General features: G+C 36.7%; 1 protein-coding gene across 1 annotated transcript; it reads left to right on the forward strand.

Moving 5' to 3' along the window:
• The first annotated feature begins 1637 nt into the window (after positions 1-1637).
• Positions 1638-23874, forward strand: LOC129239708 (asparagine synthetase domain-containing protein CG17486). Its single transcript, XM_054875451.1, has 5 exons — positions 1638-2167; positions 14107-14327; positions 16468-16877; positions 16934-17117; positions 23342-23874. The coding sequence occupies exons 1-5, from the start codon at positions 1708-1710 to the stop codon at positions 23768-23770; spliced, it is 1704 nt and encodes a 567-aa protein (XP_054731426.1). The 5' UTR covers positions 1638-1707; the 3' UTR covers positions 23771-23874.
• The last annotated feature ends 1748 nt before the right edge of the window (positions 23875-25622 follow it).

Raw genomic sequence — 25622 nt, forward strand, 5'->3', positions numbered from 1 at the left:
TGTTAACTTTTCCAAGGCCGTGGTGAAATAATAAAACTTTCTTATTCTTCTTATAATAAAAGTTTCTTATCTTTTCTATCTTCTCTATCAATTTAAAATATCTGGTATCTACACAATGTTGCCATTGATATCTTTGCTCACACACTTTTTCACACATCCGCGTTATCAGTTAAAATTTTTTATTGTTTAATAAACCAAAGGCAAAAACCAACAAATGCAAATAGTTAATTTATCTATAGTTAACATTATTCGACAGTATTTTTAAGTTATTTAAAAAAAAATTATAATCTTTCTAAGTTTATTTTGTAAATGATTTCGAAATGTACTTCTTGGCAACACTGTATGATGGGAGAGCAATCAGCTAACGGGGTATTACGGGAATTTTTAAATATCGTGAAATAAAATCTACGATACTACGATACGGAAGGAAGGAATTTTTCATTTACATGGGGTTCTCATTAGTTTGATCGTATCAGCTGTCAGGGGACTGCGTTTACGTCGTTCACTGTTTTCAGCATAAGTCTCTGTATTCCGTAGGTTTTCTTCCCACTGTTACGATAGCGATAACATATATGTGAAATTATTGTTCACATAATTTGCTGTTTAGAACATAACGGCTTTGAAAATGAAACACTAACAGAATTAAGTTATTTCAACAGAAAATCTTTGGTTTTCAAAAGCTAATCGCTTCTAATGTGATCAATTTGTCGTAATAGCTTATACCTAACTGACGCTTATATGAGGCAGTTTTGCGAACACAAAGGCAATATATTCATACTTTTATACTAATATCGCGTGTTTATTAAGTTTATATTCATAGTTTGACCGCTGAAAATGGCAGGCTATGTTGACATTTCTGTTAAGTAAAGCTCAGCAACTACGTACAAATCGTTTATCACCAGATCAACGGTTCAAGCTGTGTGTGTGTTACTTTGAAAAAAATATATCTGTTCGCTAAGTCCATTGAGCACTGGTGGCATCAGCGGTCCTAAATTCTTACGAAACCGGGAGAAATCTATTTTAATTTCGACATTCCGTAAGTGTTATAAAATGTTATTATAATCTCCTCTTCACTCAAATGCTACGCAAACTGAGGACTTCGATCAGTTCTTCTTAATTGGTGCGATAACCGCTTAAGCGGTTTTGATCGAGCTTAACAAAGCTTGCCGCCATTTCTTTCTTGACGTCCGGCGGCAGTTGAAAACACCAAATGAAGCCAAATCCTTCTTCAGCTGATCTCTCCAACGCAGACGAGGCCTTCCTTTTCCTGTGGAACAAGAGAATTATTCATTATGAATAATTGTATATCTAATAAATAAATAATTTATTTATTCAGGAACTCAAAGATTTATTCAAAAACTAACCATCGTTGTGGAAAAATAAGAGCGATGAATATAAATACGGAAATGTGAAATGAATATCGTGGCAAATTTTATTAGAAATATATAAAGAAGTAGTCAAAAACGCTAATATAAATAAAATGTGTGAAAAACATCTTCCTTTCGCTCTTATTTTCAAACCGCTTCCATGTCCACTCAGCAATGAACCACGTAAACTAAAATCGTGAACAAATTCACACGTGTGTGCCAAAATGACCTTCGACGGATCGTTTCGATTGGTATAGTGTTTGTGGCCTGCATAAGGAAGAAATTTTATTTTGATTGCTTTTATTTGTTTTCATAGTTTCAATCATATAGCAAATATATAATGTGTGGAATTTTTTGTGGGATAAATTGTAAAATTGAAACGAAACACGAACTGGTACATTTTTTACGAAGACGTGGTCCAGATTATTTTTCTTTCCACAACATAAATGTTGACAATGTCTCTCTGGAGTTTGGTAGTTCCGTACTCTGGCATCAAGGGATGAGTCTGTGTTCACAACCGTTGCAAGAAGGAAATTTTATCATACTTTTTAATGGCGACATCTTTAATATTGCTGATAAGTCAGACGATACTTCTGATACGGAATGGTTGGGAAAAAAGTTTTCGATTTGCAAAGACGATGGAGAAATGTGCGATTTAATACAATCTCTGGAGGGATCTTTCAGCCTCATAGTTTTTAACAAATGCTCCCGTTCTCTATATATATGTAGAGATTCGATGGGTCGCAATTCTCTTATAATTGAAAAGGAATTTGGAAATCTTTGTTTTCTCAGTACTTCACGTAAGTACAAATACATGTAATTTTATTTTTGTGGGAGGAAGCTCCGGAGGATTAATCACAGTTTTGTGTATGTCGCTTTAACACGTTCACGCCGGCGCGTACCACCGGTGGCCCGCACAAGTCTGCTTTATGGGGCGGCGCGTACCACCGGTGGCCCGCACAAGATTGCGTCATCCGGCAGTGCGTACCACCAATGGTACTTTATTAGACGGTACCTATGAGATGAGAAGCCATAAACGATTACCCTTATGAAAAAAATTCGTTTTATAACCTGCAATCGCTCCCGATAGAGCAAAAAGATATAAACATTGCCGTCTGTGGGCGAAGACCATGAATAACAGCGCCGGCGTGAACGTGTTAAAAAAAATTTCACTGTTCATAAAAATGTTGGGGGGGGGGGCCATATTCAGTGGTTGGTTTTTCATTGCTACCACGAAAGGTTTTTCTATAATGTACGTTAAAAAACGTTATTGTTTGCATAAGCTTGAAGAAATGCCCTTTTTAGAGGCTTATTTTACTTAAATTGATTATCTGGCAAGACGGACGCAGAGAACGTTAATGTATAGAGAAGTACCACGAGCTACGAATAGTGTGAATTGTCAAAAATGAAGTGAAACCGCGAAGACTTTTTCACCTGGTTCAACTCGAAAGCGGGGAAACTTCTTAACCCTTTCGCGATATTGTTGCCATATGGCAACAGTAAACTTTAAAAGGCCGTCAACACTCTCTTGTAAAACATATCAACTTTTTTGTTACATATTTAAAAAATTGAAGTTTAATGGTTAAACAGAAATAAAATAAATGATAACCGCCCCTTATATTATATATCGGTAATGCAACATTTTTAAAGAAAGCCTTCTGGCATATAGCACTTCACTCTGAAATTTGTATTTTGCATTTTTAGATTTTTGAGGCATTTTGGGCAAATGTTTCCAACGATTTTTGTATAAAGTATATAGAAAAATGTTCAATCTGTCATTTGGCATATAAATATTTTTTCGCTCGCAGCTTTAAAAGCTGTGCTAATTTTTAAAACTTAGCTTGTTGCCATATGGCAACAAATTTCTCGTAAGGTGTTAACTTGCATTAGATTGCAGAAGAAGTTTATTTGCGATTGAAACCAATACAAAACATTTGTTGCCATATGGCAACATTAAAAAAAAGCACTTAACAAAAAAAAAAAAAAAAAAAAATTATTTGTATTGTTATTGGTCCTAAAATAAATACTCAGACAAAAATTTGGATTTTTTGGATGGCGCAATAAAAAGATGTAGCGGAAGGGTTAACAGAGCTGTTACAGTAAATTATGTACAAGTAGATTAGCTCTGCTCAGTTTTCGGCTTCTGTATGAAATCAAATTGACGAATAGCCGACGGCATTTTCCAAGGAATTTGCTAGTGCATTTTTATGTTCCCTTGATAAACGTAATTTTATTCAATTTATATTTTCAAGTAACTTTAATGTTTGTTGATTTAATTTAAAACGAATTTAAACAAAATACATTATAAAACGACTTCACATTTTGTTGTGTGCGTTTTACTAAATTTAAAACTTGATACAAATTTGATGAAACTTTTTACTAATCTTTCGCGTCGAAATTAAATTTAGACACCAAAAGAAGTGAACGTAGGATGGTTTAAAATAAAAGTTGAACCATATATCCCATCTCCTATGCAATGTAAAAACTGCTTCATGATCGGTCACACAGCTAAACATTGTACCTCTGAAGCAAAATGCAATGTCTGCTCATTTAGCATTTAAATAAAAAAAAACGAAATAAATTTAGACAAGAATTCATAGAGCATACAAGTGTTTTGGTATATTGATATACATATATGTATATCAATTTTGATATATATGTATACGAGTATCAATATTGATATACAGTTTGTCAAGAATATCTTTGCATAGTGAAGAAAAATTTAAAATTTTAGCTTTGATCTAGAATTCCAACAACAAAGAAAAAAGCAAACCAAAAATGTATACTCACATTCCATTACTGTACATGTCTACAACTATTAGGCGCCAACAGTTATTAAATAAAAACACACATTACAAAAACAACAACAAAAAAAAGATGTTACTCTATTTAAAATGTGTCAAAAAAATTGCATAACTGATGAAAACAACAAAAAATGCAGTCTTATGGGGGTTAATATTTTGTATGTCCTCCTTGGGCATCAATTACCGCTTGAAGACGTCTTCGCATTGATTTAATTAGTTTCGGAATATCATATTTCAATGGTACTTTTCCCCACTCTTCTCGGATGAATCTTATTAATTCAGTTTTATTAGTTGGCGATCTTCTTCCTACTTTTCTTTTTAAATGAACCCACAAATTTTCGATTGGGTTAATGTCGGGACTTGCATAAATAAGATTTATGTTTGGGATCATTATCTTGATAATATTTGTATTTAAATTTGTTCGAATTTCCCGGGTCAATAAAGCCGAATTTTCTAATACTGGAAGTCAATTCGTTTTTTTAAATATCAAGATATACTTCCTTGGTCATTATTTCGTCCAACATTTTTATTTCACCCACTCCCATTGTTGATATATAACCCCAAACCATTACTGATAGTTTTCCAAACTTTACGGTAGGGATAATATATTTGTTTTGTAGTGCTGTGAGAGGCTTACGCCAAACTCTCTGGGGTCCATCATTGTAGTAGAGCATCATCTTCGTCTCATCTGAGAAAATAACGTCATATCAGTACTATGTGGGAAGTGATGTGTGCTCGGTGGCATATCGCAATCTTTTATCAATGTTTTGTGTTGATAACAGGGTTTTTTTCCTAGTCCTTGTTGAAGAATATTTGTGTTCTTGCAACACTTTTCGAACAGTTTCATGAGAAATTCTTAACCCATTTGAAGAGCTAGTCCTCTTGTACTGCTTTGCGGGCTATTATAAATAGTTTTAATAATTTTACGAGTCTTCATTTTCAGCACGGTTTATTATATTATATACAGTTCTAATTTTGAGGGAGAACATATCGGCAATTTCTCTGGCTGATTTGTCTTTGTAGTGATTAAAATACACTAATTGAATAATATTTTTTGAAACTCGTTTTCCTGGCATTTTTTTATTCAAATCTGAGATCACTTGTAGCACTGAACGCAACTAAACTTATAACTAAATAATTTCTTACCCTTTCACATTCCATACCATTTGCAAATGAATGAAATTCGCGGAAAATAACTGCATTTTTTGTTTTCATCAGTTATGCAAATATTTTTTTGACACTTTTTAAATAGAGTAAACATCTTTTTTTGTTGTGGTTGTTTTTGTAATGTGTGTGTTTATTTAATAACTGTTGGCGCCTCATAGTTGTAGACAAGTATGGTAATGGAATGTGTGTAAACATTTTTTGTATGCTTTTTTATTTGTTGTTGGAATTCTCGATCAAAGCTAACATTTTAAATTTTTCTTCACTTTGCAAAGATATTATTGACAAACTGTATATGTATTTCAATATTGATATATATGTATATCAATATACTACAGTACTATCTCGATAATCCGGACACGCGGTAGTCCGGTCACATCTATAATCCGGACAACTGCTAAATTCGGACAGTTTAACATATTTTACTCTATAATCCGGACATTTTTCAAATTTGCTTCGCAATATGTATGTACATACATTAGGGTGGTCCAAAAAACTCAAGTTTTTTTTAGAGACCTAGGGACCCTCTCATTTTGTTACATCTAATAAAATAATAATCTATGCAAAATCTTAGCACCCTAGAACATATAGAAGGCAGTGCTCAACAACGTTTAGTTTTCATAAATTTCTATAAAAAACTCATACTTTCGGGTAATTAACGCCTTTTTTTGTTTCAGGTTTGAACTATATTTGAATCAAAATGACTGCTCTTAAGACGCGTCAGGCGGACAGTGTTTACTTAATTGGTGTTAAGGGCTTAGAACCTTTAACAAAGAAGAACCAACTTCCTACCAAGGATTCGATTGAAAAACTTGAAAGTGTGCATTCACAGTGGCTACTTTTAAAGAAAAATAAAGGCAGAAAAACAGAAAAACAAAGAACAAACGAGCAATCATTTGTAGACAAAATTGAAAAGCTTTTTGACATTGCCCATTCAGATGCTCTAATTCTCATGAAAATACAACAAGACAAAGATTTTTTAATATAATTGACCAAAGAACTGAGAGAAAAATGATCATTTCATCTCAAGACAAAGAGTATACTACAAAACAAGAAATAGCACTAGAAAGATTTGAAAAAGAAGAGAAGAGAAGAGAAAAGTCTGTTTCTGCTGCAAAATCCACGTCTTCTTCTATTAATCCACCCGATGATGACTTTAATGATAGTTCAAGTGCCAAAAGCATTTCTGAAAGTGGTTCTGATGATGAATTATATCAACCTTCGTCCAAAAAAGATTTAGAAAAAGATTTAGGTGGCAAGAGCGAAGATGTTTCTGAACGAAAGGCTAAGAAGAGCCTTTTTGACATGAATGTGGTAGGGGCTTTAGACAGGAATAAAGTTTCCGATCGTGAAGCTGTAAGGCTTATCATTCCTATTGCCGCCGCACTTGGCCATGATCCTGCGGCATTGCCGCTTTCAAGAAGTTCTATAAAAAGAAAACGAGAAGCAGCAAGGCAGAATTTTTCAACAGAGATGAAATCAAACTTAGACATCAAAGAACCAGTTGTTGTTCATTGGGACAGCAAAATCTTGCCCGACATTTTAGGTTCACAAAAAGTAGATAGACTACCAGTGCTAGTTTCCTATGCTGGTGGAAATGAGAAACTACTGGGGGTGCCAAAATTGGCTAGTGCAACAGGTTCGAAAACTGGAGATGCAGTACTTAAAACTCTTAAAACATGGAATCTTGATGATAAAATCATTAGTATGGGATTTGACACAACAGCCGTCAACACTGGTGTCAAGAGTGGTGCATGCACTTTCATTGAAAATACGCTGAACAAGGAACTTCTATGGTTGCCGTGGCGCCATCACATAATGGAAATCATTTTGAGCAAAGTACTTACATTATGTTTGCGACCTTCAAGCTCTCCTAAAATTCCCATATTTAAAAGGTTAAAGGGATCATGGAATGCAGTTGATCGATCAGATTACACACCATTAAATTTTTCCCCTGGAGAAGCTGAGTTAAAAAACAGTGCCATCGAATCCCTGATACATCATCTTAGTAAGAAAGACCAGCCTCGAGATGACTACCTCGAACTTATTGAACTGACACTGTTGGTGTTGGGACAAACAATAGAAAAAATTCACTGGAGAGCACCTGGGCCTATACACCACGCTCGGTGGATGGCTAAGCTTATTTATGCATATAAATTGTACCTTTTCCAAGGTCAGGGAGTTTACCATCTCACAAACAAGGAGAAAGAAAACTTGGACAGATTTGTCCGTTTCGGAGCACTTTTGTACGTGAAAAACTGGGTTGAGGCTCCAATCAGCGCCAATGCAGCTTTCAACGACCTAATGTTTTGGAAAGAGGCTAGGAAATACAGCGCGATTGATGGAGAGATAGCTAAAACCATCAAAAAAGCGTTCCAGCAACATTTGTGGTATCTATCCGACGAACTGGTCGGATTATCACTTTTTTCCACGAAAGTGAGCCTTGAAAACAAAGTGAGCATCGTGAATAAGATGTCTGTCCCTGCACCGCCCAGGATGATTAGAGGAAATGCCAATTTATTAAGTGATGAATGTGAATTGGCAGATTTCGCTAATAGTAGAACAATGATGTTGTTTACTAAGCTAAACATTAAGCAAAGCTTTTTGAACAAGCACCCAAGTGAATGGGAACAGACGCCAGAATTCAAAGAGGCAAAAAATACTGTAAAAAAAAACAAAGTGGTCAATGACATCGCAGAAAGAGGTGTTAAACTATTTCAAGATTTTAACAAACTCATAACAAATGATGAGGAGGAAAAACAGCTGTTGCTGCAGATTGTAGAGGCTAATCGGAAACAATTTCCGACTGAACCAACGAAGAAGGTCGTTCTAGAAAGCCTACAGAAACCATCCACTTCTAAAGAAAAAATGTAAAAACTTGCATTTTTATTATGGTCTTCACCATAAAATGTACATATTTTTAACATGATTTATAATGTAAAATAACCAAATAAATTTAAGTTTTTGTATTCTAACATGTCTTGTCATTTTTTTCAAAAATTGTAAAAAAAACTCCCATTTTCATTTTTTAAACAGCGTTGAGCACTGCCTTCCAAGTGACTTATGACCTTGAAAATTTAGCTCTTTACTTCTTATATCAAATAGAAAAGAATTGGGGGGTCCCTTGGCTTTTACATCCAACTTGAGTTTTTACCATAGGATTTTGGACCACCCTAACATACATATGTATTTTAATTTTTAGTTTGCTTTGTGAGTTTTTCGTAAAATAGCGGTACTTTAACAACAATATAGTATATGTATACGAAATGCAACAGCATAAATCACGCGTTGTGTTTATTCTTTAGTGACAAACTGAATTGAGTGGACATTATTATTATGAAAATAATAATATAGAAGAAGCTGATTCCGATTGAACCATAGTTGAAGCGGTAAATACTATAAGTAGCGGTGAAGCAAAGAATATTTTTTCCAAGGCTATGCAATGGGCAGAACAAATTGACGCTTCGGCTATGGATATTTTAGTTTTAAGATTGCAGATAAAATGTTGCTGGCGAACTCGCAGCAGACCAAAATTAATAATTTTTTTGAAATAGTACATACTAAATAAAAAAAATGTTTGATTATGTACAGATGTACATATTATTATGTAAGTATGATTGTACTGTATTTAATAAAACTATTTATGTACATACATATATCTGAATTTCGTTATGTTCATTTCAAAAAAACAACGTTTAGTTGAAAAAAAAAATCATCTATAATCCGGGCACCCCCATAATCCGGACGACCCCTAACATTAAGGGTGTCCGGATTATCGAGATAGTACTGTATATACACATAGTATGTTAGTTATGTTTGTGCAAAGTACTCGTGCAGCAACCATGACCTATCTCACAACGCATCCATCGGCTTATCATATTTACATTCAATGATTAGGGAGTAAATACCCGAATGATCGAATCCCTGCCTAACAAATGTTCAAACGATTCTCTTTTGCATATGCGTGTACATATTTGTATGTGCGTATGCAAACTTGATGCCATAGCCTATGTACGTACATATTTGTGTTCTGAACTTTCAGCAAATCAATGCTTATTAATATACTCATATGCATGTACATACAACCGCACACACAGGGCACTTTATTCATCTAATGCGTATGTCGTTCAAAGCTAAAATTCTATGCCTATCGACTACAAGAGCAAAATGAATTCAAAGGCGCGGCCATCATTCTAGTTGCCATGGTGCTGAACAATTTAAAATAGTCGCGGCAGCGCCGAACAGTTTCAACTATTGTACAGTACAAGAAAAGCTGCTGTGTGTAAAGTGCGCGCATGAGCATACGAGTACAGTAAGTTGCAGGAAACAGCAAAAGTAGCTGATAAAAAAGTTCTGTTATGTTCTCTGATAGTAGTTAAATAGTTAATCAGTTTGTTTGTTTGTTAACAGTAATAGAAGCCCCGCCAGTGTAGGGCATATCACCGGTCATCTTCGTCTAGCTCATCTAAAGGTAGGCCCACGAAACATGCTGTTTCGACGGGTTTGGTCCAGAGGGGAAGGGGTGTTAGATGAGTCGGTTTTAGAGGGCATGTGAAAAGGTGGTTAGTGTCGTGCGGGGTGCCTTCACATGCCGGACATATGTTTGGTATGTCGGGTTCGATTCTGGATAAGTAGGAGTTTAACCTGCTCCAATATCCAGAACGTAATTGTGCCAGTGTTACACGTGTCTCACGAGGAAGCTGGAGCTCTTTATCTGCTATAGGTGGTGGTTGGACTATGATTACGGCATTCACAGGACGGGAGCTTAAGAAGGTTGTGACGGTCTCCTGGTGAATGTCATTTATTGACTGTCTAAACACTGTCAGGCCCAGTAGATTACGGTCAGTTTTGTCCTGGATTTCGTCGGCGTAGTTTAAGAGATGTCTCCTGACGTGCCTGGGAGGCGGTTCAGGCTCAAGCAGGTGTCGGCAGGGGTGAAACCTGCGGTAACATCCTATCAGGAACTGCTTGCTGAGCAGTTTGTTATGCTCCATTACTGGGAGCATTTGTGCCTTTTCACATGCTCCACTCATCTAACGCCCCTCTCCCTCTGGGCCCAAGCTGTCGAAACAGCAAGTTTCCTGGGCCTACCTTTAGATGAGCAGGACGAAAACGACAGGTGATATACCCTACACTGACGTGGCTTGTACTACTGCTACAATAACAATAACAACTACCTCGCCTGTTTTTCTCACTTCTTCACTGCAAGGAACCAACAACTTTCCTCCAAGAAATCTACGGCGACCCGCTTCACCACCTGGATAAGGGAGGTCAAACTGCAAATGTTAACAACCCCAAAATCTTGGGATTTACCTTTGACAGTTTGCTCTCCTTCCCAGCGCATACAACCGCTATTGCCACTAAAGTCCAAAATCGTAACAAGGTCCTCAAATCGGTTGCCGGTAGCACTTGAAGCAAGGACAAAGAATTCTTGCTATCGACATTTAAGGCAATTGGCCGGCCGGTTCTAAACTATGCTGCCGCTGTCTGGTCGCCTGGAACTAGTGATTCGCAGTGGACGAAACTGCAGACTTGCCAAAACACTGTCATTCGGACTGCGACGGGATGTCTACTGATGCCCCCACTTCAGCACTTACACGACGAGGCTCATATGCTCCCTGTGAGGGAGTACAACAAACTGTTCAGCAAGCAGTTACTCAGTTACGGAAGAATCGAAACGCAAGTGTGGAGCAGAGCCTGCTGATTTTGGCTGAGGGAATTCAAAAAGTTAAAACAAAATACACGTTCAGTCATTCTAACAAAAGCGTCACGGAAAATTTTCAAACTTGAAAAAATGTAAATGCTGCTACTCCTATACTTTTAACAATAAGCTTTGTGCAATTTGTTAGGTGCAAAATTTCACGCGTATCTGCAGCAAAATCGAAGATGTTCATAAATGGGTGCACCGGTATTTCGAAGTTAAAACGATAAAAAATATGGACGCTCAATTATAAAGGCCGATTACTTGCACAATGTGCGCAGGAAGTAACACAAAATTCTGTGAGCTGCGCAATCTGGGCCTTGTTCTATGCTGCGATACTAATGCCCAGTATATAATCTGGGGCAGCGGCAAGTGCAATGGACGGAGCTCTCGGCTGTGGTTGTTGTTGTTGTTGTAGCAGACACAGTCCTTGGCCGGATATTAATCCGGGTCGTTTCGGTAACGTAGAACCGACTGTCGTGGAAACGTCGGTTATTCAAGTTTACCGCTTGTTCTTGTCTAGACATACACAACAAGGGCACACAGCCTACGTTTCTAACTACTAGAAGGCAGGAGGTGATTGATCTTACCCTGTCAAACTCAAAACTTGGGTGGTGAACTGGAGAGTCCTTGCCAAAGATTAGTGCTCAAACCACAGGTACATTGAGTTTTAGTGTGGCGAGGAGGCACACCCTCTAGAAATCCCAGACAAATGGATTGGCAGAAGTTTAGTGGGCGTTGCGGGACCTTGACGTGACGCCACCAAGACTTCGAAAACAACAGGGCATTGAGGCGGCTGTTGAGAAACTCATCGCTGCCTTAACTGAATGGTTTGAGTCAGCTTGTCCAATTCGACCTGATCGGACTCTCGTTCCTTGGTGGAGTCGAGAGCTCCAGATGTTGGGGCGTTAGTCGAGAAAATTTCTCAACCGGGTCCTCAAGCCTAACCTAGCTGAGGACTGGGAGCGGTACCATGATGTTCAAAAAAACTACAAGAGGCTTATTCGGAAATCGAAAAGAGCCTCTTATAGGGAATTCTGCAGCGGTATTGAATCTGTGAGTGACACGGCGAAATTGGTTAGGATCCTGAAAAAGGACCCAGCTGCAAAGCTGGGTTCACTTAGGAAATCTGATGGCTTCTTCACGGAGAGTCAAAGTGAGACACTCAGCTTGCTGATGGAATCTCACTTTCCAGGTAATCCGATAAACGTCGGAAGCTTGATGGTCTCGTTCTGCCTAAGCTAAAAGGAGTCACAACCCAGCTATCCAAAGAAATTAAATATCTTGGAGTAATCCTCGATAGTAAACTCCTCTGGAAATCACACGTCGAAACAAAGACATCCAAATCACTGACAGCCTTCTGGCAGTGCGAGAGTGTTTTTGGGGAAACGTGGGTCTTTCTCCTAGCAAGGTCCTATGGATCTACACGGCTATGGTAAGACCTGTTATAACCTATGCGTCAGTGGTCTGGATGAATAGGCCCCCTCTCGTGTGAGTCAGGAGGACCTTATTGACATTACAACGCACTGTGGCCCTCTGTTGTGTCGGAGCTTTCCCGACTACTTCAAGCCCGGCATTCTACCACCACTTGATGGTTTCATCCAAGAAGGGACCTCGAAGGCCATCTGCCGGCATTGGACAACAGAGTAGACACGGACTTTGATCCAACGAACCTGGCCGTGCACCTTGATTCCATGCCATCCAGAGTCGTGCTTGACAAGAGATACCGTGTAGTGTTGCCAGAGGCTCAACTGTGGTCAAACTCAGAAAATGAACCTGGCATACATTGTTTTCGCATTTTCACGCATGGCTCCAGGCAGGAACACGGCTCCGGCTCTGGGGTCTACGTGGAATTCAACGGGACAAAACTTATCTTTGCTCTTGGAATGCATGCATCTGTGTTTGAAGCGGAAGTGTATGCTGTTCAAGAAGCGATGAACTTTGTTGTGGAAAACGGATCGAGAGGCAGATCTATATGTGTCTGCAGCGACAGCCAAGCTGCGCTCGTGACCTTACACAGCCCCCCAGCCACATTAGGGGTAGTTGAGTCCTGTAAATCCAGGCTGAACTATAATAGCCTGCTGCTAACATAGGTCCCGTGACACGTGGGTATCGCAGGTAACGAGATTTCTGACTCTTTAGCCAGAATGGACTCTGGGGTTAACTTCCTTAACTCGGAGCCGGTTCTGCCACTCCCTTCTGCAGCCATCAAAGCCACGGTTAGCAAACGGATTACTCTAACCCACAAGCGAGGTTGGCAGGCTGAGAAAGGCTGCAGACGGTCAAAACTGATGTTCCTGTCATGTCCGGCCGACTGTCGCAGTTCCTCCTGTAGGAGGATGGTTGAATTGATGACGGGCCACTTTCTGCGGGCGAAGAATATGGAAAAGATAGGCATCTCAGAGAGTGCACTTTGCCCAGCATGTGTAGAGACGGATTAGACGGCGGACCACTTTCGGTTCGTCTGCCCAGCCTTCGCTCAAATCAGGGTTGTACGTCTCTGGCACTGATGTCTTAAGAAGCGACCACCTTGTCTATTTGACACCACAAGATCTACTCAGATTTCTTCGGAGGTCGAGTAGATTTAAAGAAAATTAAAAAAGGAACCCGAGTGCAGTACAATGGACTTAATTGTGTCTGAGGGCTGTACTTGCTACCCATACAATGCAGTTTGTCTGAATCGAATAGGTCAAATAGTATATGTTTTTACTTATATGGATACCATCAGCTGTAATAACTTCGCCTTAGTAGTTTGTTCAAAAAAATCGTATGAGCTATTTAGCTCGAATAAATATGTTTGGTATGTGTTTCAATTGCGAAACTAATCGAGCTGTGCATTCTTATATTTTATTTTTGTTATTGGTCTACAAGTATAACAATATTGATAAAATAATTTGGCAAACACATTTTATATATGTATGTAGGTATTTATAGTATCATATAATAGCTTTGAATAGCATTTAAAAGAGAAGAGCCGAACCTACTTTGTTACTTATTATCTATAAATCCGGATTTGTTTCCACAAAAGCTTGATTTTTTTTATGATCTCAGTCGTGAACTTTTTGCACAGGTAATTTTGGCGCTAGTAAAAAATACTCAATGGAATTGCCTCCTCTGGGGTTATACATGTTTGATGTTGCTTTTCCGACAGACTGGAAGCTTTTTCCTTGGAAACAAACTACTGATGTAATTTCTGATGAAATAAAGAACTTGAATAATATTTTTGGATTAACAGTATCCATTGCAGACAATTTAACCCCAAATTGGCTAAGAAGCAATTTAAAATTAAAGGTATGTTCAAATTATATATATTATTATACCTTACATTGTTATGAATTATTTAGACTTAGGTCGCTAAAGGCGCAATTTTTGGTTTTGCACTTTAAATAATTTATTTTCCTTTGAACCACTACGCTTTGGTCCCAGTATCTATCAACTCTCAGTTATTTCCGGCGAAAAAGATGGTGTTGATTTTATGTCGAACGTACAGCCCGCGGAAAAATTCTGATATGAATTTTACAGCTTGATACATTTTAGTAAAATAAAGCTCAAATGTGAAGTTGCTGAACAAACTCTCCTGATTTTTTATAATTTTATTATATATAATATATACAAGGTGAAGTCCAAAATAAGCTTTGTTCTGTTCGAGTTTATTTATTCAAAATAGTCCCCTCTGGCCTTGCATTATCATGCAATAAGCGCCAGCTTCCAGATTTTGACAAATTTACGAACAATTTCGATGGGATTTTCGGTGATTACACTGTGTTACAAAAACGAACTATTTTTCTGTCCTATGAACCAAATATACTTTTCCGGAAAGGGGAGAAAAAATAAAATTACACGTATATCGGCGATTTTCATGTACGCGTCAGAATTTTTTTTATGTATAAAATATAGAGCTCGTAGTCCACCTGTGTGAAAAACTTTGGATCAATTTTTAACCCTTTTTCCGTGATCCAATCGCGCTGAATTTCTGCAGGCAGACTCGTGGAAGTGTTTTTCTAAATTTTCGGCATAACTTGAAGGGACTCCAAATTTTTAAACAACTTATTAACCTTTAATTTATTGTTTCATACAACACACTCTGTGCCGTTTGTATGTTTGTTACAGTTCCGGAAGTTCCGATCATCTGACAGTTGCGCTACTAGGAGACGTATACTTTGACAATTGTTTTAAGTTCTGTTGCGCGAAAACGTCTTTCTGTATATTTCATCTTACAAAAAATGCAGTGTCCGACTCGAAATAACTTTTGTTACGTTTGTGGCTTATTCGCACCAAGTAAAAATTTTAAAAATATCGCGAAAACAGTGGTTAATTCGTTTCAGAAAATATTCAAGACTGCTTATGTTCCTTACTTGTGATATACTCCGGAAGTCGTGTGCGACTATTGCTATAGAAATTTATGCAAGTTTACTGATGGAAAGTCAACAATAAAGTACTCTGTACCAACAATTTGGCTACCACGTACGGAGCACTGCAGTGAACTGTGCTACTAATATTTATCAGCTTCTGTGCAAAATATGGTCGGATGAAAGCATGCCTGTCGATTGGAGTTTAAGTGTGCTCTGCCAAATCCATAAGAAGGGCGATCCTGAAATCTGCCAATTACCGCGGGATTAGTCTTTTAAATATCGCCTATAAGGTTCTAGCGAGCGTATTGTGTGAAAGGATGAAACCCTCTATCAACCAACTGATTGGACCTTATCAGTGTGGCTTTAGACCTGGAAAGTCTACCATCGACCAAATATTCACAATACGCAAATCTTGGAAAATACCCATGAAAGGAGAATCGACACACACCATCTTTTCGTCGATTTCAAAGCTGCATTCGACAGTACGGAAAGGAGTTACTTGTATGCCGCGATGTCTGAATTCGAACTTAATCGCTCAGGCACAATTTTTTATAAGAGCGTACAATTGTTGGCGTATGCCGATGATATTGACATCACCCACGTCACTGTTGACAGTTATAATTTCGAGATTGTAGAAGACTTCGTATATTTAAGAACCTTTACACCTATAACAATGTCAGTCTAGAAATCCAATATAATCTCTCTTGCCAACAAGTGCTACTTTGGACTAAGTAGGCAAATGAGTAGTAAAGTCCCCTGGTACATCTATTATCCTTGAGTCGCACTATAATTAATATTCGAAATATCAGAGACAGACGCCTGTAAAAGGGAGAACATTTTGCTGCTTTCAGGTGTTTTGGACTTCACTTATGGAGTTATTTTCATATAATTGCGCTAAACTATCTCTTGAAGCATAGGCGGTTTTTGCGGGAACGCCTGAAAGGATTGGTATGGAGTTCTAGATAAGATAGATAGATAGATTTAAATTAATATTTACAATTGATATAAACAATCTTTTTTAATTTTACTAAAAACTGTATTCATCAAAGATGTTTAAATTATATATTTTTATTCAACAGAGATCTTTTAATTTCTACGAAATCTGTGCAAACCTGGATTCCTCCTCGAATGATTTATTTGAAGCTTTATTGGAGGATCAAAACTTAGTTTTTGCGCTTCAGCAGTTTTCCATTTTGCTCGAAAAATCTGTAAAAAATCGTGTTCGCCACACTACACCATATTGTATGGATTGTATACATAATGGTAGTAATTGCAATCATGCTAAGATTGCAATCCTTTTTTCTGGAGGCATTGACTGCTCAATTCTGGCAGCTTTATCAAATAAATATGTAAATGAAAATGATCCAATTGATCTTATAAATGTTGCCTTTGAAAAACTAGGGGCTTCTGGAGAAGTAAATTGGGACGTGCCGGATAGATTTTCTGCCAAAGCTTCTCTCTTGGAGTTGAAAAACTTGTATCCTCAACGGTAATGAAATGAAAAAATATTTGAAATGTTTTTACAAGAATAATTTTTTATTTTAGGATGTGGAACTACGTCGAGGTTAACATATCACGAGAAGAGCTATATGATAATTTACAAACTCATATTAAACATCTTATATTTCCATTAAATACGATTTTAGATGAGTCTATTGGCTGTGCATTTTGGTTTGCTTCCCGTGGCAAAGGTATATGCTTAGGAAAGGAATATATTTCACCTGCAAGAGTAAGTTTTCATATATGTGTTTATTTTATATATACAGTCTGTGTAATAGGATCGTGACCGGCAAAATCCAAACGTAGGTTTCCGTTGTAAAAACATTTGCTGCTAAATAGGTGTATCCTTTTCGTTATACACCTTCTGTCATTTTTTTAGTTTTGTGAGAAGAATTAGAAAGCGTACGTTGTTTTTAGTAAAGGCGTTTCACGCATGAAAAACGATTTAAAGTGTACACTCTACACACCCTAAAGGCCAAAAAATGTCACGTGAATCTGCAGTAAAATATTTAAAGAAGTCGAAGGAAGACGTTCATAAATAAATGGGTGCAATGGTTTACTGAAGTTAAAAACGTTGATGCGTCCCCCGTACAAGGCCAAAAAAATAAAATACATCCGCAAAGCAAGATCATTGATTTGTCTGCGACAAAGCCGAACTTATCGCTGCGTGAAGCTGAAGCTGGAAAACTGATGTTAATGTATCCAAAGATATGATTCGAGGACGTTTCCGTGCAGAAGACTTCGAATTCTGGATCACATTGAAAAAAATACTGCTCATTGAGGCATTGAAATGTTTTGTGAAATCCAAATCTAGTGTTAAACATTTGTTTGTAGAAATTGTCTGCAATAATCGTAAAGTTCTTGTTGGCAGTGTGTTCCATTGAAATAAAAATGTTGAATGATATGAAGATATTATTGTTGCTGGTGACAATAACTGTTAGTTGAGCACTGCATAACTAATCTACTGGGCTTTTTTGGTCTTTTGCCAGTGAGTTCAGTAACTCCGACTTACTTCACCAATAGTAGTGTACTTTTAATTGATCTCTTTTACACTAATAAGTTAAGACTATTTTTATTATATTACCAATTATACATACCTTCTTTTTCCAAACATGGCTTAATTTTCTTGACCTCGACCCCTGTGTCACTACTATTGATGACGTACAATACTTTAGTTTTAGAGAGTTTAAAAGCAACCACGTTAAGCTTAACAAGGAATCTAAAATTTAATAGGTTTTGTGTAAATAACTTGATATCTATTGACGACCAGATGCAATATTTACATAAGAATGTGGTAAAATTATTTCACACTCACGTTTCATTTAAGCCAATGATTAAGTAAGATTATGACAACATTTAATTCCATTCGGAAATTAAAAAACTTATAGAGAAGCGGAATAAAATGGATGATAGTTGAATACGCCAAATCTTGGAAAAGACCCATGAAAGGAGAATCGACACAGACCATCTTTTCGTCGATTTCAAAGCTGCATTCAGCAGGACGGAAACGAGTTACTTGCATGACGCAATGTCTGAATTTGGTATCCCCGCAAAACTAAAAGGCTATGCAAGATGACGTTGCTCAGTACGAGCAGCGCCATAAGAATTGGAAAAGACCTCTCGGAGCCGTTTGATACCAAACGAGATTTCAGACAGGGTGGCTCGCAGTTGTGAAACTTCCTTAACCTGATGTTGGAAACAATCGTACGGGCCGCAGAACTTAATCGCTCAGGCACAATTTTTTATAAGAGCGTACAATTGTTGGCGTATGCCGATGATATTGACATCACCCACGTCACTGTTGACAGTTATAACTTCGAGGTTGTAGCAGACTTCGTATATTTAGGAATCTTTACACCTATAACAATGTCAGTCTAGAAATCCAATATAATCTCTCTTGCCAACAAGTGCTACTTTGGGTTAAGTAGGCAAATGAGTAGTAAAGTCCTCTCTTGACGAACAAAACTAACACTCTACAAGGATCTCATCATGCCGTCCTAATGTATGATGCAACAGCGTGCACGAAGACTACATCCAATGATGCGATGCTTGGAGTGTTTGCGAGAAAGATTATCAATCAAAACTTGTGCTGCATGTATTGCAAGGTAAAAAAGGTGTCGCTGCTGATACTATATTTGTGTTCGTTCTAGTAATGTACTGGTGATTTGAAGGTGTATATGTGAGGTATCGATCGCAGTAGTTGACATTTCTAAGTTATGCTTCATTATTACCTTTAAAAAAAAGTACAACTGCAACGTCTCGTATATTGATCAATATTTTCGCTAATCATGCTCCATCAAATACAACTTGTAAAAGTGGTTTCGACGCTTCAAAAGTGGCAATTTCGACGTGAGTGATAAAGATCGCAAAGGGGCACCGAAAAAATTCAAAGATACTTATGTAACTACAACAATTATGAGATGACGACGCATGTCGAACCCTTAACGATATGTCTAAAGAGTTGGATGTTGACAGATGAACCGTCGGTAAACGTTTGCACCCGATGGGAATGGTCCAGAAAGCAGGTAACTCTCACATCAATTGAAGGAGAGGGTTATCGAGAGACGTTTGGTGACGTTTTAGATGCTTTTTGAACGGCAGAAAAGAGGTTTTCTACATCTCATCGTCACTGGCGATAAAAATTGATCTAAAGGGTTTTCCAATAACAGGTGTTATTTTGAATACCCCCACTATTTCGGTAGATGTCACTTTTGAAGCTGTCATTTTTTGATATTTGACAAGTAGAAGCCACGCCATTAATAAAAATAGAACGATACACGACATTGAAATTATTAAATTAACTATAAAATGGTGAAAATTTGGCGGAGACGGTTCGTAAAACTCAAACATTTTTTGGTCATCGAGAAGCACCTAGTCGGACCGCAATACAGAAATCGGTGAAAAAATTCGAGATATTGGGGAAAAGTTAGCGATGTAAAGAATAAAACCCGTGCACGTCGCTCAAGAACAGCCGAAAAAATTGCTGCTGTAGCCGAAAGTGTTGAAGAAACCCCAGGTTTGTCCATTCCTCGTCGTTCTTCGGAATTAGGCATTCCATACACGTCATTACACCGCATTTTGCATAAAGATTTGCGTCTTAAGGCTTATAAGGTCCAGTTAACACAAGAACTCAAGCCGGCCGATCATCAACAACATCGTGTCTTTGCTGACTGGGTAGTTGAAATGCATGAAAATGATCCGGTATTCCATCGAAAAATCATCTTGAGTGATGAGGCCCATTTCCTCTTCGGGCTTAGTCAACAAGCAAAATTGTCGGATCTGGGGCTTAGAAAATTCAAGAGTTATTGTTAAAAAGCCTCTTTATCCTCAACTTGTGACTGTTTGAGGCGGTTTATGGTCTAGCGGAGTCATTGAACCCTACTTTTTCGAAAAAGAAGCTGGAGCACCAGTTACGGTGAATGGATTGCGTTATCGAGAGATTTTTTACGGTCGGAATTGGATGGTATTGATCTGGACAACGTTTATTTTCAACAGAACGGCGCTACGTGCCACACAAACAACGAAATCATTGATCTTTTATAAAAATAACACCTCTTATTGAAAAGCCCTTTATTATGAGAACCCTAAACGTCGAAAATATTGAACGAGGTCCTTCAAAGGTTATGTTGTTCATCTGGTGGGATCAGAAGGGTGTCATCTATTATGAACTCCTTAAACCATATGAAACCATCACCGGCGATCGTTACCGACTGCAGCTAATGCGTTTGAATCCAGCTCTCAAAGAGAAACGGCCGGAATTGGACAGTGGTAGACTTGAAAAACTGATTTTGCTATATGACAAGGCCAAGCCACACGTTGCTAAATCGGTTAAGAAACATTTAGAGATATTGAACCTTCGGATTATCACTTCTTACGAGAGCATCGAATGGACCAAGTCAAAAGAACTCGAACTTTTCATCACAGAAATCCGTATGCTCTCTGAAAGATGGAGTAAAGTTGTATTATGTATTATTTGATTGTCTAAATAATTCGTAACTTCGGCTAAGAATGGACGGAAAGTTATTTTCATACCCAATACATATGAGCATCTGATAATGCATTAACTCGGAACCCTAAGAAGTCGCAAGTCAAGCACCCAAGCATCTCCAGAAAGCACCTCGAGACTTCAACCTTTCCAAAAATCTTAGTGGTACGAAATGCTTCTCGCGCTCTGGACTACGCAGCGCTTTACTACTCTACGTATTCGCATTTTAATCGTTAAATATTTTATGTCCTCATTATTGTATGGTTGTGAAATTTTTGTAACCATGAAAATTGTAACCTGTTGTAACTACCACTAATAATTGTAAGGTTTAGGCTGTGTTAGAATTGATTCGTTAAATAAATAAATATTTTATTTTTATTTTTAAATATTTGTACAATAATACATTATTTAAGAAATAACTGCTTAGCAGCGCTAGCAACAAAGGCTTTCAGCTGAATAAATAAATAGCAATTAATCTACGCTAGAGAATTAATGTGAAGCTGCAAAAATTTGATATTCAGCCGCACAACTTGCTAGGAAGTCTTCGGTGTAACAATGGCGTATATATAAGTATAGTCATTTAAAAGTTTTTGTGGTCAATATGACCAAATATATAAAATACTTATATACATATATTGTTTATAAATAATAGTTTTTGCAAGCAACCAAATTATATTCCTTTTTAAATATTACATATTATTATATATGTATTGCCCGTAGGAAATACAAAAATATTGTGTAATATCAAAAATCAAATGAATGCAAACAGAGTAATTTAAACATATTAATAATTTCCTATATTATATGTATTACCGTAGAAAAAGTAAAGACCGTCTTATTAATTAGTAATGCTCTAAAGGGTTTTTAAAAGTCTTACGGACTGTATATTTTTGGGTATTTTATTTTGTTTAAGCACTTCACTTTACTTATTTGTCATAAATAGCTTTCTGGTTCTTCACGCTTCATTTGTTGCAGCGGGCATGGTGAGTAGGGTGGTGAATAATTGAAGTTTAGGTCGATTGACTTTTATGTCCTCAACAAATACAATAGCAACATAAGGCACAATGGGTTTTTGATGAAGCCATGCTGATACGGGGATGTAGAATTTAGAACTGTTAAAGCCATTTTACCCTTAGCAATGACTTCAAACATTTTAGCGATGGGTCTATAATTCGCAACAACATTTTTGGTTTTTCTTTTGAAAATTTGAGTAATACAGTGAAACCTCGATATCACGAACTTCGTTATAACGAAAAACTCAACATAACGAATATTTATTTTTTTACTCGCTTTTACGAAGTTTTTCATATAAAAATGCTCTACAGTTATAACGAAGAATTTCTGAGTCTGAAAGCCTCTATATAGCGAAGCAATTTTTCGAACACCTCTATGCATCGAAAATAAATTAATTAATAAATTACAGGGCATCAAAATGGCCCATAAAGCATGGGAAAACGTAAAACAACCAACGGTAGTCAACTGTTTTGTGACATGTGGCTTTGTCGACAGTCCAAATATTTTGACCATAAATGATTGTGTTCAAGACAGCGAAGAATGGCTTGTCGTTAAAAGCCATTTCAATTTGGATGAACAATTTGATGATTTTGTTTCTTTCGATGATAACGTCAGTACTATTGGTCTTATTACTAATGATTACATTGTTGATACTGTTTTGAACAGAAGTACAGTCGACTTTGTTGAGGAGGATGAAGAGGTCGAGAACGTTATCACTGCCAAAGAAGCTAAACAAATGGTTGAAAAGCTCCAAACTTTTCTTGAGGCACAGGAAGCTATACCAAAAAGTGCATTCGATAGCTCAGCATTAGTTGAGCGAAGTATTGATGGCTGCAATCGAAACTTGCGCAAACAAACAAAAATAACCAATTATTTTAGTAAAATCTTATTGAAAAAGTTTATAACTTTTTATTTTTTATATCCACCCCACTTCAGTGCAGTTTTATTATTATTTTGATGTAAACAGGTAAAAACAGTATTTATAACGAATTTTCTTTCAGATTTCTTTAAATTTCGTTTTACCAAGGTTTTACCAATAAGTACATATAGCGAATAAATAGATATAACGAAAAATTTTCTGGTTCCCTTCACATTCGTTATATCGATGTTTCACTGTACTTGTCATTCCCAATCATAAAAATTCCCGATGAAAGAAATAAGTTTCAAATTAACATTAAAGACTAAGCACAGATTCTCAATATCATAATCCAAAAAGATTTTTGAGCAACTTCAAATTGACACTTTATTATTCTAAAATTTATTGAGATATACAACTGCATACCCAGAGGCTGATAAAACAGTTGAGAATTTTGATGACAATTTTTAGAAATATTGTAAAAAGATGAAGTCAAAATTATGTACATAAACATAAGTGTGCACACGATTTTGTACAAAATCATGCTTTGGTGAAGCAAAGGGGTTAATTAATATACATATCTAATTTATATTTTTAGGTTGTTATAGTCGGAAGTGGTGCTGATGAACTTTTTGGAGGATACATGAGGCACAGAAAGGCATTTTGTCGCTATGAAGGAAATGAAACCCAGAAACTGGCAAACCTTCGTAAAGAATTAGAACACGATTGGGGCCGAATTTGGAAACGTAATTTAGGCCGAGATGATAGAGTAGTAGCCGACAATGGTAAAACATTAAGAGCGCCTTTTATTGAAGAAAATCTGGTTCAATACATTCGTTCATTTTCACCCTGTCAGCTTTGTTGTTTTCTGTTAAAAGAAGGCATTGGTGATAAATTATTTTTGAGATTATATGGTTTTCAGCTAGGTTTAAAAAACTTAGCTAAATTAAAGAAGAGGGCAATCCAATTTGGATCAAAAATAGCTAACAAAAAGCAAAAAGCAACTGATCGATCTATGTACTTGTAATTGACCCTTTGGTTTATGATTTTTTATGCAACATAGACAATAAAATAGTGACTAAATAATAAATGATTTATTTTTATGAAAACCAAATTAGCAGAACAATTAAAGGCAAATGGTTGTTATTAAAATTCCGAAAATAATTGTTTACAGAATTTCAGAGCAAGGTAAGTAAAAGTAACTTTTTGAATGAAGTAAATTTTTGTTGAAAGTTCATTTAAAATAAACCGGTAGTATACTAGCCAATTTTTCATGTGATTACACAAGTCCGTTATTTAACGTTCATTTCCGACGAATCCAATCGCGTCGAAACAACGCGTTCGTACTGTCTAAAGCCCTGGATCTCGTCAGTTAATTCGAAGAGATGCCTCTTAAGGTGGCTGGGAGACGATTCAGCCTGCATTAAGTGCTAGCAGGAATAGCTCCTGCGATATCATCCTACTGGATATCCTCCCAATTAAGAAGCATAGTAGTCGCGCTCTTAAAATGTTTTAAAAAGAGCATTAGGAACCACCCTGTGGCTTTTCTTATATCCGTAGGAGGTCTGAAGCTTCATCAACTGCATTCAGGATATTGTACCTTTTATTGTACGTACCTTTAGGTACAGAGATTACTTAATAAAAGAGTTTAACTGGTTTTAAAAACCGTAAACCGAAAATTGTTTTGCACGAAAAATAAATCGACAGACGGCTCATGCCATTGTCGTTAAATTATTGTAAATATTTTTTTTTCTTTAATATTGCAATAAGTAAATTTCAAATTTTGTATATTTTACTTTTATTTGCAATAAATACTACTACTACTACTACTACAAACCTTTTGGGGCAGAAATACCTGTTCAAAATAGCGAAGTGCGAACACCCTACATGCATATACGGAGATACAACCGACGATAACGTTTACAACAAGAACGTCGAACGGTGGATAATGCAATCGCTCACAAAACCACTATATAATCGTGGAGCGAGGATATCTAAGAAATCATCTGTGTTTAAACCTAGGCTTAGACCTTGTAATGAGAAAAATGGAGCGCCACTCTGAAGTAATGCGAAAACGGTTCTAGGGTGGGTGACGGGGAGTCTTTTTGTCTCCGGACACACCATTGCTGTGACGGCAGCTGTGATCATGCATTAGGTATTTTAAACCCCCTAATCCGCAAAAAAAAGTAACAACAAACGAAATCAAAATTATTAAATGTTTAATATTTTTGAATTTCACAAATAGCCTCATGCCTTAGTCTATTTATTATTTTTCTATTACATTTATATTGTTTGGGAATAATAAATTATTACTCTGCAATTCCTCTATCTCCTAAATGTGATTCTATTAAAAAATCTTGTACTCGGTCGTTAAATTGAAAATGATATTGTATTAACCCCTTGAGTGGTGATATTAACCCCCCGCAGTATATATGGACCTTAATATAGATAACGGTTCTAAGAGTTTTTTTTAATAAATTTTTAGTTTGTCTACTCATAGAATTGCGCTAAATTTAGTTGTCTGCACGCGTACTATTCTTCGAGATTTAATCGTAAGGCAAGGGGTTAAATGTATTCGACCCAACTTCACGTATTTTCAATTTATCATTGAATCGAAAAAGCACTGTTTTAGAATTAATAGTAAATCATTCAACAAATTGACTAATACCTTCATGATATCGATGATTTTATTTAATAACTTCATAGGATTATTTCTTTGAATTTTCACAAGAAGAAACAAGGAGGTTAATCTTAAATCCTGCAGCAGGAATAAAATCATTTAATCGATTCAAAATTCCTCTATTAAATACCTTAATTTTACTAACCTCAGGAGTTAATGTAACATGAGCACAACACATACTAATGGAAGGTAATCACTC

This window comes from Anastrepha obliqua, chromosome 2, assembly GCF_027943255.1.
Source record: "Anastrepha obliqua isolate idAnaObli1 chromosome 2, idAnaObli1_1.0, whole genome shotgun sequence".
In the NCBI taxonomy this organism is placed as follows: domain Eukaryota; kingdom Metazoa; phylum Arthropoda; class Insecta; order Diptera; family Tephritidae; genus Anastrepha; species Anastrepha obliqua.

Bases quoted from the DNA above. Each gene is read 5' to 3' on its own strand.
- LOC129239708 (XM_054875451.1), top strand. From the start codon at position 1,708: ATGTGTGGAATTTTTTGTGGGATAAATTGTAAAATTGAAACGAAACAC. The intron at 2,168-14,106 runs GTAAGTACAAAT...CTTTTTGCACAG, and splicing joins TTGTTTTCTCAGTACTTCAC to GTAATTTTGGCGCTAGTAAA. The intron at 16,878-16,933 runs GTAATGAAATGA...TTTTTATTTTAG, and splicing joins AAAAACTTGTATCCTCAACG to GATGTGGAACTACGTCGAGG.